Source organism: Strix aluco, chromosome 5 (genome assembly GCF_031877795.1).
Source record: "Strix aluco isolate bStrAlu1 chromosome 5, bStrAlu1.hap1, whole genome shotgun sequence".
Lineage (NCBI taxonomy): Eukaryota > Metazoa > Chordata > Aves > Strigiformes > Strigidae > Strix > Strix aluco.
Window position 1 is genome coordinate 77,153,122 of NC_133935.1, and position 12,383 is coordinate 77,165,504.

Sequence of the window (12,383 nt, forward strand, 5' to 3'; positions counted from 1 at the left end):
ATAGCACTGTCACTTGGCTCAGATGTTAATTTAGACAATGAAGTTCTGAACCAAATCCTGTGGAAATAATTAGAAAAAGTCCCAGGAATTTCAACAGCTGTATTCACAGCTGTGATCCTTCATGCTGACCAGTCTCTGTGCTTCGTGTAAATAAGTATAATAAGCCCAAATCCGAAGAGTTATCTCTAGAATAAAACTCCTTACCTGGCTCCCAGTGTATTGTGAGGATTAACTGGGATTAGATTGTGTTTGCAAAGATTTATTGCAAAGAGCAAAGTCAATTAAACTTGTTCTGGATTGGCAACAGGGACCTGATACATTGTCTCCAAGTGTTGGGCTATTGCAGAAAGTAAAGACATCAGAGGCAGAGGCTGTTGTTGAAAGGATTTCTTAGAGCTGGTCTTTCTTGTAAAGTGTAAATGTGGAAGAGTATTATCTTTGGCTCAGAGGTTTTATAATTCCTTATCACTTGAGACAGCTTAGCTACCAAGGGGTTTAAAAGGTCTGTACAACTTTCCATTTCTCTTTGTGGCTGATGAAAGATCAACTGACTCGTAGGGCAGTGGGCAGCCAGGGTTGCTATAGGGTTGTTACAGCAACTTGATTTTTCTGTGAATAAGGAGCTAATTTAGCAGGCTCTTCTGCAGCTCTCCAGTTCCTGGTGGCTAGAGCAAGTGAGAGCAGCTCTCCCTCTATTCAGGTATGTGACCCTGCTCCTGGACTAAATGAAGTTTCTCAGCACACAGTTGGACGTTGTATTCATTTCTTGTGAGCATACTATTGCATCCTATAGCTAGCAAAATGCTCTTACATGCTAGAATTGCTAAAAGCAAAAAACAGATGCTATTCAGCCTCTATTTCTTGACTGTTTATAACTCTGAGACCATTAACTAAAATTTGGAAAGAGTAATTATACTGATCAAACTATTTCACTTGCATATTATCTTGATAATATTTTATTGCCAATATTTCACTGTACATTACAACTAAAAATTAATGTATTTATTTTAAACTGTAACAAGTGTATATATTAATTTGTCTGTGAATCATCTTATATATAAAAATCTGTTATATAAAGGATTATATACATTTATTATAATACGAATGAAGAGAAATATCAAGTGTATGGCTGATCATAAAATACATATGTTTTATAAGTGTATTATAATGAACATCTGAAAATACTGTAGTAATTATTAATTACAGGAAATGGCATCTATGTGCATTTCTCTGTAGATTTAAAATTATAATTCATGTCCAGTAAAGATGCTGATGTAACATAAATTAATTTTGATATGGAAGTCCAGAGATCAACTCAATAAATACAGGATAGTCATATAAACACTAATAACTTGTGCTATTTTAGTGACCTCATTCTCTTTTAACAATTGATACAATAACTATGATATTGACTCCATGATTTATTTTTTTTTTACTTGACAAAGATGTCCTATTCATAAAAAATATGTAGTCTGTAGTTGTCTAGTTTGGGGGATTTTTTTCTGTCCTCCAGTGAGACTTCAGAAGCATTTCTATAATTGGTACAACCAGGAAAATGATCAGAAATGTTTCAGTTAAATTATTATATTTTGAAACTACTTTTTGTGCAACTGATAGTTATATGCATATTTCTGTAACATGGTCTCATCTGAAAGAATAATGTCATATCTTAGCATCAGAAAATTACACGATCTGAGAAGTTCAGGGTATCTATTAGTTGCCTTCTTCATTCACTGCTAGTGCACAGAAGTCACTGTTACTACTTTTTCTACTGCTCTGTTCTTCATAGTCAATGTTTCTTAATACACAATAACACTACACAAATTTTCCTTAACTCTTTAGATCTTCAGCTGCTTCCAAGGTATCTTTTGTGGAAAGGGTGATTTTATTTTTCAGTTCTGTTTTTTCTTTGTGTGTGTGATCTATGTTTTATACTTTCATTGTACTAATTAAATATCTTCTCAAGAAAAATATGAAAAAAGGAAAAAATACTTTTTTGTCATACACACAAAGGTAGCACATTAGCACTTAGAATAAAGAAGAGAAAAAGCATCCTTTGGTATAAGAAAATTTGTATAATAAAGTTGCTGTATAATAAAGTAGTTTAAATAAATCCTAGCTCACCAGATCCATAGGGAAAGACTATAAAAAGTGAAAAATTCCACAGTAGTCTGCACACATTTTCTTAAAAGTGTCTGAGTATTGCTTCCTCACTCAGACTGGTAGGCAAGACCTGCACAGTCTGTACCTCCACTGCCAGCTGGAGGGGAAAATCTGCTTTGCTGAGAGTGTTTCCAATAGCTCTGTGCTGCCACTGCTGTAGTCTCTGAGATTTCCCCTCAAGGAAGAAAGCTTAATTGGGAAGGGCTTTGGCCTGTATTAATTCTCCAGATGATTTTCTATGTCACTCTTTCTTTTGGTAGAAAATGTACATCTCTCTGATAGAAGCCTGGATCCCCTGGTACTATCCCAACCACTGATTCTGATTCTCAAATTGGGGCTTGGAAACTGTCCCAGGACATGGGGTTGGTTAAGAAAACCTTTCTTATGCTGGCCTGATGAAGAGCAGGGTTTTCTTCTGGCAGTAGACTCATAGTTTGGCTTTAATAACTTGTGAGGCTGAACTGAAGTCCCAGGGAAGGTCAGACCAAGGACATGTCTCCAGGTCTCCAGGTCTGGAACATGTGAACTGAAAGAAAAGGGTGTCAATTATTTGACAGGTCTTCAGCTCATGAGAAGTCACCAAAAAGTTGACCTTAAACTTACTTCTTCATTAACTGGAAAAATCCCGTGTACGTATGTTCATCTTAATTATTACACAGACAAAATTATGGTGTGGCTGGTAGGCAAAAGCTAACATAAGGACTACCCAGTCATTCATCAAAGCCACTGCCATTGTCTGGGATGATTCATTATGGTGACTATTTCTCAACCAGGTATTGCACCAGTGAAGGAGTTTTGAATTACTCCATTATTCCATGACTTCTGAGCCAAGGAGAAGAGTTTTGCAAGAAGTGGAATATATCCAAGTAGGCACAAGATTTATTACATTTCTCTTGACTTTCAAAAGACATCTGCTTTCAAAATTTTTCTCTCCTACCATTGGAGTCTCATCTCTGTGCCATCTTTATGTTACAGCGAGAAATGTCTCTAGCATTAATAGACTGACCCAGCCCTTTAGGTAACAAATTTTTATAGCTCTTTGCTGCTTCAGACTCACCCAGAAGCCTGTTGTTATATTACAGTCTCTGTATTGGGTTCAGTTCTGTGAAGTTCCTTCGTATGTATGTTCTGAGTGACCCTCACATGAACCCACAGGAGTGGAAGAATGAGTGTGCTCTATTCCTGCCTCTCTTGTGCTTTCTTCACCTGATTCCCCTGCTAAAATCACTTGAAAATAAAATTTAAAAGTGCTTTTGAGGAAAAGGCAGCATGCCACAGTCAGAGAAGAAGAGCTCAGAATCAATATTTCCAGGGAAAAAATGAACCAAAGCAGCTGCTGGGTCTTCCATCACCCATTTTTCCCTTAAACAACCTAGTTACAGTTTGACAGAGAAACTCATCACTCGCAGGAGCCAAATATATCACGCTGTTTCCACTGTACTGCTGCCAAATTGGCTTGAGCCAAAGGTATTTTAGGATGTTTTCCGTATCATCAGAACACATTGAGAATCACAAGGGACAGCATCTTAAGTCCTAACGCTTCACAGAGCTGGGAAAACCATAGCTGGGAGTCTTTAGTGGGTAATGAAGGAGCTACACAGCAGTTTGGAATGAGTCTTCCAAGCTCTTGTGATGAGAAATTAGCTATTAATGCATGTTTGGGAGGATCTTTTTTCAGGGGGCTGAAGACTGCTTGATATAAGTGGTTGGAGAATGCCTCTGGGCATACACTGGAAAGCCTTGAAGGCCAACACATCTGCAGTAAAAGTCTGTGATGTGAGATGAGAAAACAAATGCTACACCAGATCTGCAATCTTTGACCAAACTTTCCATTAATGTCAGGTGGTAAATATTTTGAAGTTTTCTCATTGCATTTTCTTCTTGCTTCACAACTTGCTTGCACTTACCAGAATCTTGCATAGCTGTCCTGGTATTGTTGGTGTGGTGCACTGATGAGGGGAGTAACAGAAAGATCTTTTTGGGGAGTTGGAGTAAATTGTTCTAACATTAACTTTCTAAAAGCTAGATGTGTAATTTAAGTCAGTCGTTTAGATTCTCTGCTGTTAAAGGAGAGACATCAGTAACTCCAGAGGATATGATACATCCTTGGTGAAGATAAACATTTAGGGTAGATGGGATGAGTCTGTAGATGTGCCCATACTTCTCCATTGAGAGTAGAGGAAACCAATTCATCTTCCTTAGTCCATATGCCTACTTTTACCTGGTTAAAGTTATTACAAATATTTGTAATTAACTTTAAACAAGAAAATAATTACTCTTATGAAACTATGTCTTTCTTTTCATTTAGGTTGTTAGAGATAAGATATTAAAAGCAAAACTGAAATAACCAATATATCTTGATACTTCCTTCTTTTAAAGTGAGGTGACTACCTCTGCCGTTTAACTCTGTTCTATCCTGTGGCTTCTGGAAAATGAGTTGGTACAAAATAGCAGTAAAAGTAGCTGAGACAAAGACAGTGAACATATAAGTTAGGAAAAAAATATTATTTCTCTCTTATTATTTTTGTAATTTGAGTGTTATATATTCAAGTTCTTTATAGGCAGTACTTGAAGACAGGCCATGTTCACTCTAGGGGAGGCTCTGATGCAATAGAAGTGAATTGTTGAGGCTGGTCTGGGTGGGTAGCTCCTGTGCTACTTCTTATATATTATGTGATGACATGATACATGGAAGGTTTTAATTTCCATAGGAAATCAAACTTTTCATGAATACAAAACATCATTCCCTATAAAGCAACACCTCCTAGTATCTCCAATACATGTGGAGGGCCAGAAGTCTCATCCAGCTGGTGACATATTGCACATTTTCTCTGTAGATGATTCATCTTACTCCTCCTCAGTAAAACTAAGTGCACATGAATGAACATGCATGTGTTGAATCAGAAAGAGTATATTTGGGGACAGGAGCCACATGTTCTTATTTTTTGTGGGTTTTTAAATGCTTTAAATCTTTCACTACTGAGCAAGATACAACTCTTCTTGTGGGACTTAATAACTGTGTAGTTATTGTCAGAGGACAACTGAGTTGTCCCTATGTAGTATATAGTCAGAGGACAACTGAGTGGTGGCAACAGGATTTTGGGTAGGAAGTGTAGAAGCCACATAAGATGATGCTAATACAATAAGCCAGAGAGATAAACAATGAATCTGTGCTTTTACTTACCATAGAAAGGAGGTAAACATAATTCCTCACACCTTTATTTCAAAATAGGAAGAGTACCCAAGAGATTATAGAAAATCATGTTTTGAATGATGAGAACATTAACCTCATCTTCAGCCCCAAGGCTTGGCACTTTACCTAACAACTAGAAGGTGGGGTGTTTTTTTAAAGCTTAAACAACTAGAAGTATTTTTTTGTTTTTTAAAACTTGGTGTCCTCTGAAAAATTCAGACGGTGCAAAAGTATAGACAGGAGTTTCCTGGAGTTTTCTAATTTAATTGTTGACCTCAGCTAACGTCTGCTAACATCCCCACATCTGACAAGGAATTAATGTTAAGATTAGTTTTTACAAGTTTCATAATAGGCAGGTGTAGAAAATCTCTGTGAGTGCCATGACTGTGGAAACATGGCAATATAAAATCATGCTGTGCTGTAGTATACATCAGAGAATTCCCACAGGAATGTGGGAGCATTTATGTGGGCATCGTCAAAATTTAAATTATATGTACTATAAAGGTATGTCATCCTCTGATGGAAGGGATCTTAGCATTAAAAAAAAAGGGGAGGTATTGAGTGTTTAGGAATCTCGGGGCATATAGAAAGATGATAACTCTGCTCATTTGCTCCCTTTGTATTTAGAAAGCACCTCAAGGAAAGTGATTTCCAAAAGGCCCTGCTATGAGATGTCTAGAAAAGCCAGGAATCAGTCATCTTTTCTACATTTTCTTGTCAGTAGTATGTTTTTATTCCAGGAAATGTGGGTGGACTTCATTTGGAGTTAACTGCTTTTGTCTTTTTCTGCTTCCTGTGGTTTTCTGTGTCTTCATCAAGCATGTGAGTGTCATTTACACTATTTCTCTTTCTTGGCAGTTTCTCCTCATGGGGTAGTTTGTCTGTTGTCACATCACTGAAGACTCCAATGAAGTACATATATTTTTCTTTTTCTGTCATTGATCTGTTGTTGTGTGTGTCTGTATTTTCTCCCCTATAACCTCTGAACTCTGATATGAAGCCAGAGAACACAGAAGGACCATTAAGTACTTATGGTTTGGTTTGGTTTGTTTGTTTTTAAGAAACAGATATATCTGATATCCAAAAGTGCACAGATTTTCTCTTAGCTTCAAATCCTTTTAGCTGGTTTCTGCAGCTGAACCTGGCAGTCCTCATTTCACTGCCAAGCACTGTCTGCTAGAAGAGATTTTGCTTATATAGGACAATAATAGGATATCATAAATCAAAAAATTAGCTGATACAACTCAGCATATATATGTTGAAAACTGAGCTTCATTACTTCTGTGTTAGTGCCTTTAGGATTTCAACAAAAAGAGAGCAGTAGATATTTTCCTCCCTTACAAATGGTGCACACTGAATCCCATACATTGCAAATGGAGAAGATGATGATGGTAGGGAACATCTCCATGGGCAGGTGTGAGTAACTGGAATTACTTCCTCTTAGAAGTGACAAATCAGCAGGGAAGAAGGCAGTGCAGCCTGGGAGGAAAGATGGGGGATCCTGAACAAGAGCATCCTCAAGAGACCATCATACGAGGAGATGTCCAATAGAAATAATTAATGATCACATTCATAAAAGTAGTGCATGTGAACCATAGTGTGGACTCCTTCTTTCAGCAGTTAAATTCCACTCTTTAATTAGAGAATAGAGGAAAGCAAATTTATTCCACTTCTCAAGTATGTGAAAGTGGAGTTAGCCAGGGTCACCAAATTTCTCTGGCAGCGAGCCTTGTGCAAAGACTCTCCTGCAGGTTGCTTTCAAAGGACCAGGCTCACTTTCACTCTTGCTTTCACTATTAGGAGATAAAACCTCATATTCATTAATCTTCATTCATCTTAGATTTACTTTGTAGAAGTATATTAGAAGAAATGACCTTCTTCCACAAAAGCTTAACTTTCAATTAGTGCAATATCAAAAACAGAACAGTAAATAAAATACACAGCATGTGGATCACACACTATTCAGTGCTATACCCTGAAAGTCTGGACCTAAGAATCTATTTTTAGGAATATTTTCTCTCTTATAACTAAATAAGCCAATCATAAACCACTTCCTCTTGCTGCTGCCAGAAGAATTTTTTAAAACAATCCATTCCATTAAATCACCTGGGATGAGGAGGTATTTAAAAAATATTTGTGCCAAAGCTCACCAAACTAATTATTGTTAATTATTAGTAGACATTGTGCTGGGGTGACGCCTTGATCTACACAGATGTTGGTGTAAAAATAGCTGATTTTTAGATTAAGGAAAAGAAGCTTCTGGGATGATGTTGAACTTGCAGTAAGAGGAAGAACCTTAGCACTTTGTGAGGAAATGTTGTAATCCAAACTGTGAAAAAAAAAATCCCTTTTAAAAATATTCTGACATTTCCTGATTTTTATTACTTGAAAATATACTATCACGATGATTATGCTGTAAAGGTGTTTAGTCTGTATTTTGACAGAGAATGACTGTGGTGGTAGGGCTTTATTTATACAGCAGAGCATGCTATATAGCAAAGAATATTTGAAAATATTCTGTATCTCAAAGAAGCTGTCAGGAGCTGGTTAGTCATGATTTGCTATTATGAGCAGTTTTAAAGCAAATGGATATTAGAGAAGTGACCAGGAACCAAGTAAGTTACCCTTTTGTCTCCTTGACCTTTGACTCACTTGGATCAAAATTTCACAAAGATTGCAGCTGCTAAGTATATTACCACGAGATGTAGGTAGTGGCTTTTAGTCAGACTGCAAAAATAACACCCCCCAGCACCAATACAACTTAACTTTTTCTTCTGGCAAAAAGATAGAGGGAACTGACGTCTCCTGGAATATATAAACACTCCCTTGGAGTTTAGAGGCTATGCGCTTGGTGGGGAGATTTAGCTGCTTGTCTTCTCATAACTTGATACAAGTAATGTGTTAAGTACTTGTATGTTCAGCTGAAAAGTCAGTTGCTCTTATTCAAGGTGAGTCATATGATACAACAATTAAAATCAGAGGGTTTTCCTTGAAAATACTTTTAAAATCAGTTGGTGGAAAGCTATTGAAAATATTTGTAATTTAAAATAAAATGACAGGATTTTGCAAAGCTGTTTGTGAGAAACTGAAATTTTACATGTATTAGTGAAATGGTTCGTTACTATGTTAGCAATGGTATTTTATGCTCAGTATTGCTGGCTTTCCCAATTGCATTCTGTCTTTTGATATTTAAGATTCTTGAAACTACAGGTCTGGAGTCATGTGACTTTATAAGAAATGCTTCTTTTTAAAGTGATATTTGTAGCATTTACTATTGGAGATTAAAAGCTCAAAACTATAATGTCAATGTATGCCAAAGATTAAAAAAAACAGACAGAAATGACCTCTTCCCTGCAAATGTATCTGTTAATAACTTCAGGATTTTTAATCCCACCATTTGACCTTGGAGAAACTGGAATTATGTTTAAAGTAACACCATGTTTCTGGGTTGAAACTCTTAATAGGAATTTTCAAAATCCATTTTAATTTTCACTATGTACACTGCTTCTTCCCCATGTAGTTACTCTCATTTGAGGCAATAAATGTGATTCTCTGTCAGAATTTAAGAAATGCCATGCCAAGTAATGTTTAAAAATTACTATTAGACCTGGAGAAGTCATTAAGAAAATATAGATAATATTTTCTTATTTTTATAAGGGCTTGCTTTAAACTGACATGTACAGAAGTATAAGTTAAGAAGGGAAGAAAAAATCTAATAATATTTTGCATTTTTCCTCCTATTCAGTTGCTTATAAATTGTCTTTTCAGAGATTTCAATGGACCATTTCCATTGTGAATATTCTATTAAGGACATTTGAAACAATATTAAAAAGTACATACCCAGCACTGTAGAATGGGGTGAATATTCTTATTAATCCTGTAGTCAAATCTAAGTTTAAATGATACTGCAGTGTCATAGACAATATCTAATTTTGTTATGGTACTTTCTATTCTGCTTAAGGTAAATAATTCTGGTGTGAATGTGAAGTCCCAGATGCAACTGCATTCTTATTGGAAATTTTTACTTTAATCTTCATATTTTACATTCAGTTGTGGTAGATGAGAATAGCTTGTTGACTTCTATGTGAAATTGAGTGTTATGTTGTGAGTGCTCTTCATTGCAGTTGTGTAATGTATAATTTGAATTGCATAAATTGAGTTATGTCTAGACTTCTATTGCATTGTGCTTGGTGGGAGAAGGGTGAATATTTTACAATTTGTAAAAGCGTGGAATAGACACAAGTTATTACCAGCTAGTTGCTTTCTAGCTGTTTATTGCTAGTGCTCATGAGAGGTCACCTAGACTGCCTAACACAAAATAAATCCATTGGAACAGCTTGTAGAAACTTAGATGGATATGTATTTCAGTGGAAGGTGTATTTCTGTTGAATTTGAAAAACCAGTATGTAAGCCAAGAAAAAAAGTCTGACAATATCTAAAAGCCCTCTTTAAACACTTACGGAAGAGATAATATCAATTTTAAATTTTAAAACGTGTATTTCCACACTTTTAAAAAAAATCTGCTGGAATGGATAGCATTAAGAAAAAAAATCAACTTGAAATATGTACTTTTCAGAATTTGATTGCATTGAGAATTTCTGCTTCTCCTTAGATTTGCTACAATGTGTAACAGCAGTCAGATTTTTAAATCCCTGCACAATTTATCCAATGAGTTGCACAGCCATATCACAGTTCTGCTTTTGCCACATTAAAGATACTGCTCTGAACATATCTACAAAGATATGAGAATTTGTCCTAGTGACTTTCACTTAAAAGTTCTTCAGGTCCAATGAAATTCTAACTTGAGTTTTCTTTGAAGTTTGCCATTAGCCACATTATGCATCCATCCACTATATCAAAGAGCCTTTAATAACTTGGTGGTTTTATAATTCAGTCAAGTCATCTTTTAGTTATCTTTGTGAAAAGTGCAACAAGTTGCATGGAAAGTTTGGGAAAATTGATTTTTTTCTTAATGTTACCCCTCTGAGTTTCTATTGCTGTTTTGTAAAAAGGCACAAAGTAACCTCTGGTAGAGAGGAGAGCCACTAAGTAAACCTGAGGTTCAAGTAAGGTGTATCTCCTCCAGCAGAAAAGCCAAGTTTAGAGCTGTAAAGAGACTCTTAGTCTCTAGTGAAAGTCAAAACCATTAGCCAAATCTGGTTTCTTTCTTGGCCCCTTATATGCGCAGGTAAAGCAATCAAAGGGTAAAGTTTTGATGTGAGAACCACAAGGAATGACCAAGTGGCTGGTGGATAGACTGGCTGACTTTTATAGGAAGGGTATTTTTCTGAGATTGCAACTAGTCTTTTGGTCATTCTGCTTGCAACTATCCAAGGAGAAATGACTAAAATACCAAACAAGCTCAGATGTGCAGAAATAGTCATTGTTAATGGCAAGGGAGACATAAACTGCTGCTAGTGCAAGAGCAGGAAAAAGGTGGGTTTCTAATGGAGATAGAAGAGGCAGTCTGGGCTCAGGTTACAGACATGATACAATTGTGAGTTTGGTAGGGCATGGGAGGACACATCAATCGTCTGCTGACCATGGCACCTTATATGTCAGTGCATGCTGTATGTGTACTTTTTTGAATAAAAGGAGCTCATAACTGAATTTATGAAAATAAAACACATGTTATTCCTACACCTGCTTTACTATTTAGAAATCCATGAAGATTTTTTAGCCCTTTAATCCTCATGAGCAAACTGGGAATTCAGGTTGAGTTGTTCTTCCACTCCATCTTTCTGTTTACCTTTGCTCTCTGTGTTTGGCCTGAATGTGTAATTAACTCTGCAACTAATACCTGCTTTAAAATTGATTTGGAGATCATTACATGTTAACAAACAGAAATTGGTAAGTATAAAAAGGATATGGACGATGACATCTAAAATAGAAAACAGCAGATTTTCTGTTAGCTGAAGGTCTAAAGCAAATAACAAACTTGTAAATTCTGTGGATGTGATTAATTCCCAAGTAAGAATAAATTGCAAATTGGGAAGCTCTTTGTCTCAGTTATTCATAAATAGTAAAGAATAGGAAAAAACATCACTGGAAATATGTTTTGCCATATATCTCAGCACTGGTATAATTCTGATTTTCTTTACAACACCTATCACTAGGGGCCAGGTAAGAATGCAGCTCTAAAAGGAAAATCCAGTCATGCCTTTGTCATGAAGTTGCTGAAACAAAGTTTTATTCCTTCAGTAGTAGACTGTGGACTGACAGAGATCTGGCAAGACAGGCTTCTTGTAGGTACCTCCTCTTAGAGGCCACCATTTCCACCGAGGTGCTGATGGACCTTGAGGACTTCCTTACTGACATAATGCAGAAACAACCTGGGTAGCTCACACTAGTAGTGTAAACTCCTGGTTTTGACTGAAGTGGGACCCATGGACATTGCAGGATGTGATAAAATCAGAGGGCTGTAGACTGCTCCTTTGGCACAGATTGATTTTAGAGAAGGTGCTTGCCTCAGAAAGAGTGTCAGCTGAATAATAATGTCAGTTTGCCCTAATGCAACAGAGCCAAAAAAAAAAATAATGAAAGAACTTATCCGTGTTTTAGAGAACTGGAGTAAAAAAAGATAGTGACAGGTAACAAGTGACTAGCTTGCCAAAAGTACATGAAATTTTTTTTTCTTTTTTTTTTTTTTTTTGGCACTGTCTGCCACTGTCTGGCTGTTTTTGAAATGTTATCTTTCTAGTTGCTTCACCTCATGCACTTTGTACTTTGAGCTTTGGAATGTGATTTTTGTTCACTCTCTCCTTATATTAGCAGCTTCTCTCAGGAAGATCAGTGAGTCTATTGGGACCAAGAAGTGAGAAAAAACCATCAAGCCTACAGCAAGGATATTTTTACATTGTTTGCCTGCACTCTGACAAAGGAGAAGAATGGGCTGTAACAGAAACTGTGGGCTTCTCACTGGGGCCATCATTGGTGCTGTGCTGGCTATCTTTGGAGGAGTTCTGATCCCAGTTGGAGATAACCTTATAGGCAAAGCAATAAAAAAGGTACAAATTTTTCTTTTTTT

General features: G+C 36.5%; 1 protein-coding gene across 3 annotated transcripts in view; it reads left to right on the forward strand.

Annotated features, from left to right (window-relative positions):
* Window positions 1-684: 684 nt before the first annotated feature.
* CD36 (CD36 molecule (CD36 blood group)) overlaps window positions 685-12,383 on the forward strand; it is a 37,027-nt gene continuing 25,328 nt past the window's right edge. The window contains exons 1-2 of one of the 3 annotated variants that reach the window (XM_074827908.1): window positions 685-700; window positions 12,128-12,363. In XM_074827908.1, the coding sequence (XP_074684009.1) occupies window positions 12,244-12,363 (120 nt within the window). In that variant the 5' untranslated portion in view covers window positions 685-700; window positions 12,128-12,243. Of the gene's footprint in view, window positions 701-8,149; window positions 8,305-12,127; window positions 12,364-12,383 lie in introns of those variants that run through there. The other 2 variants (XM_074827906.1, XM_074827907.1) reach the window with 2 other exon arrangements.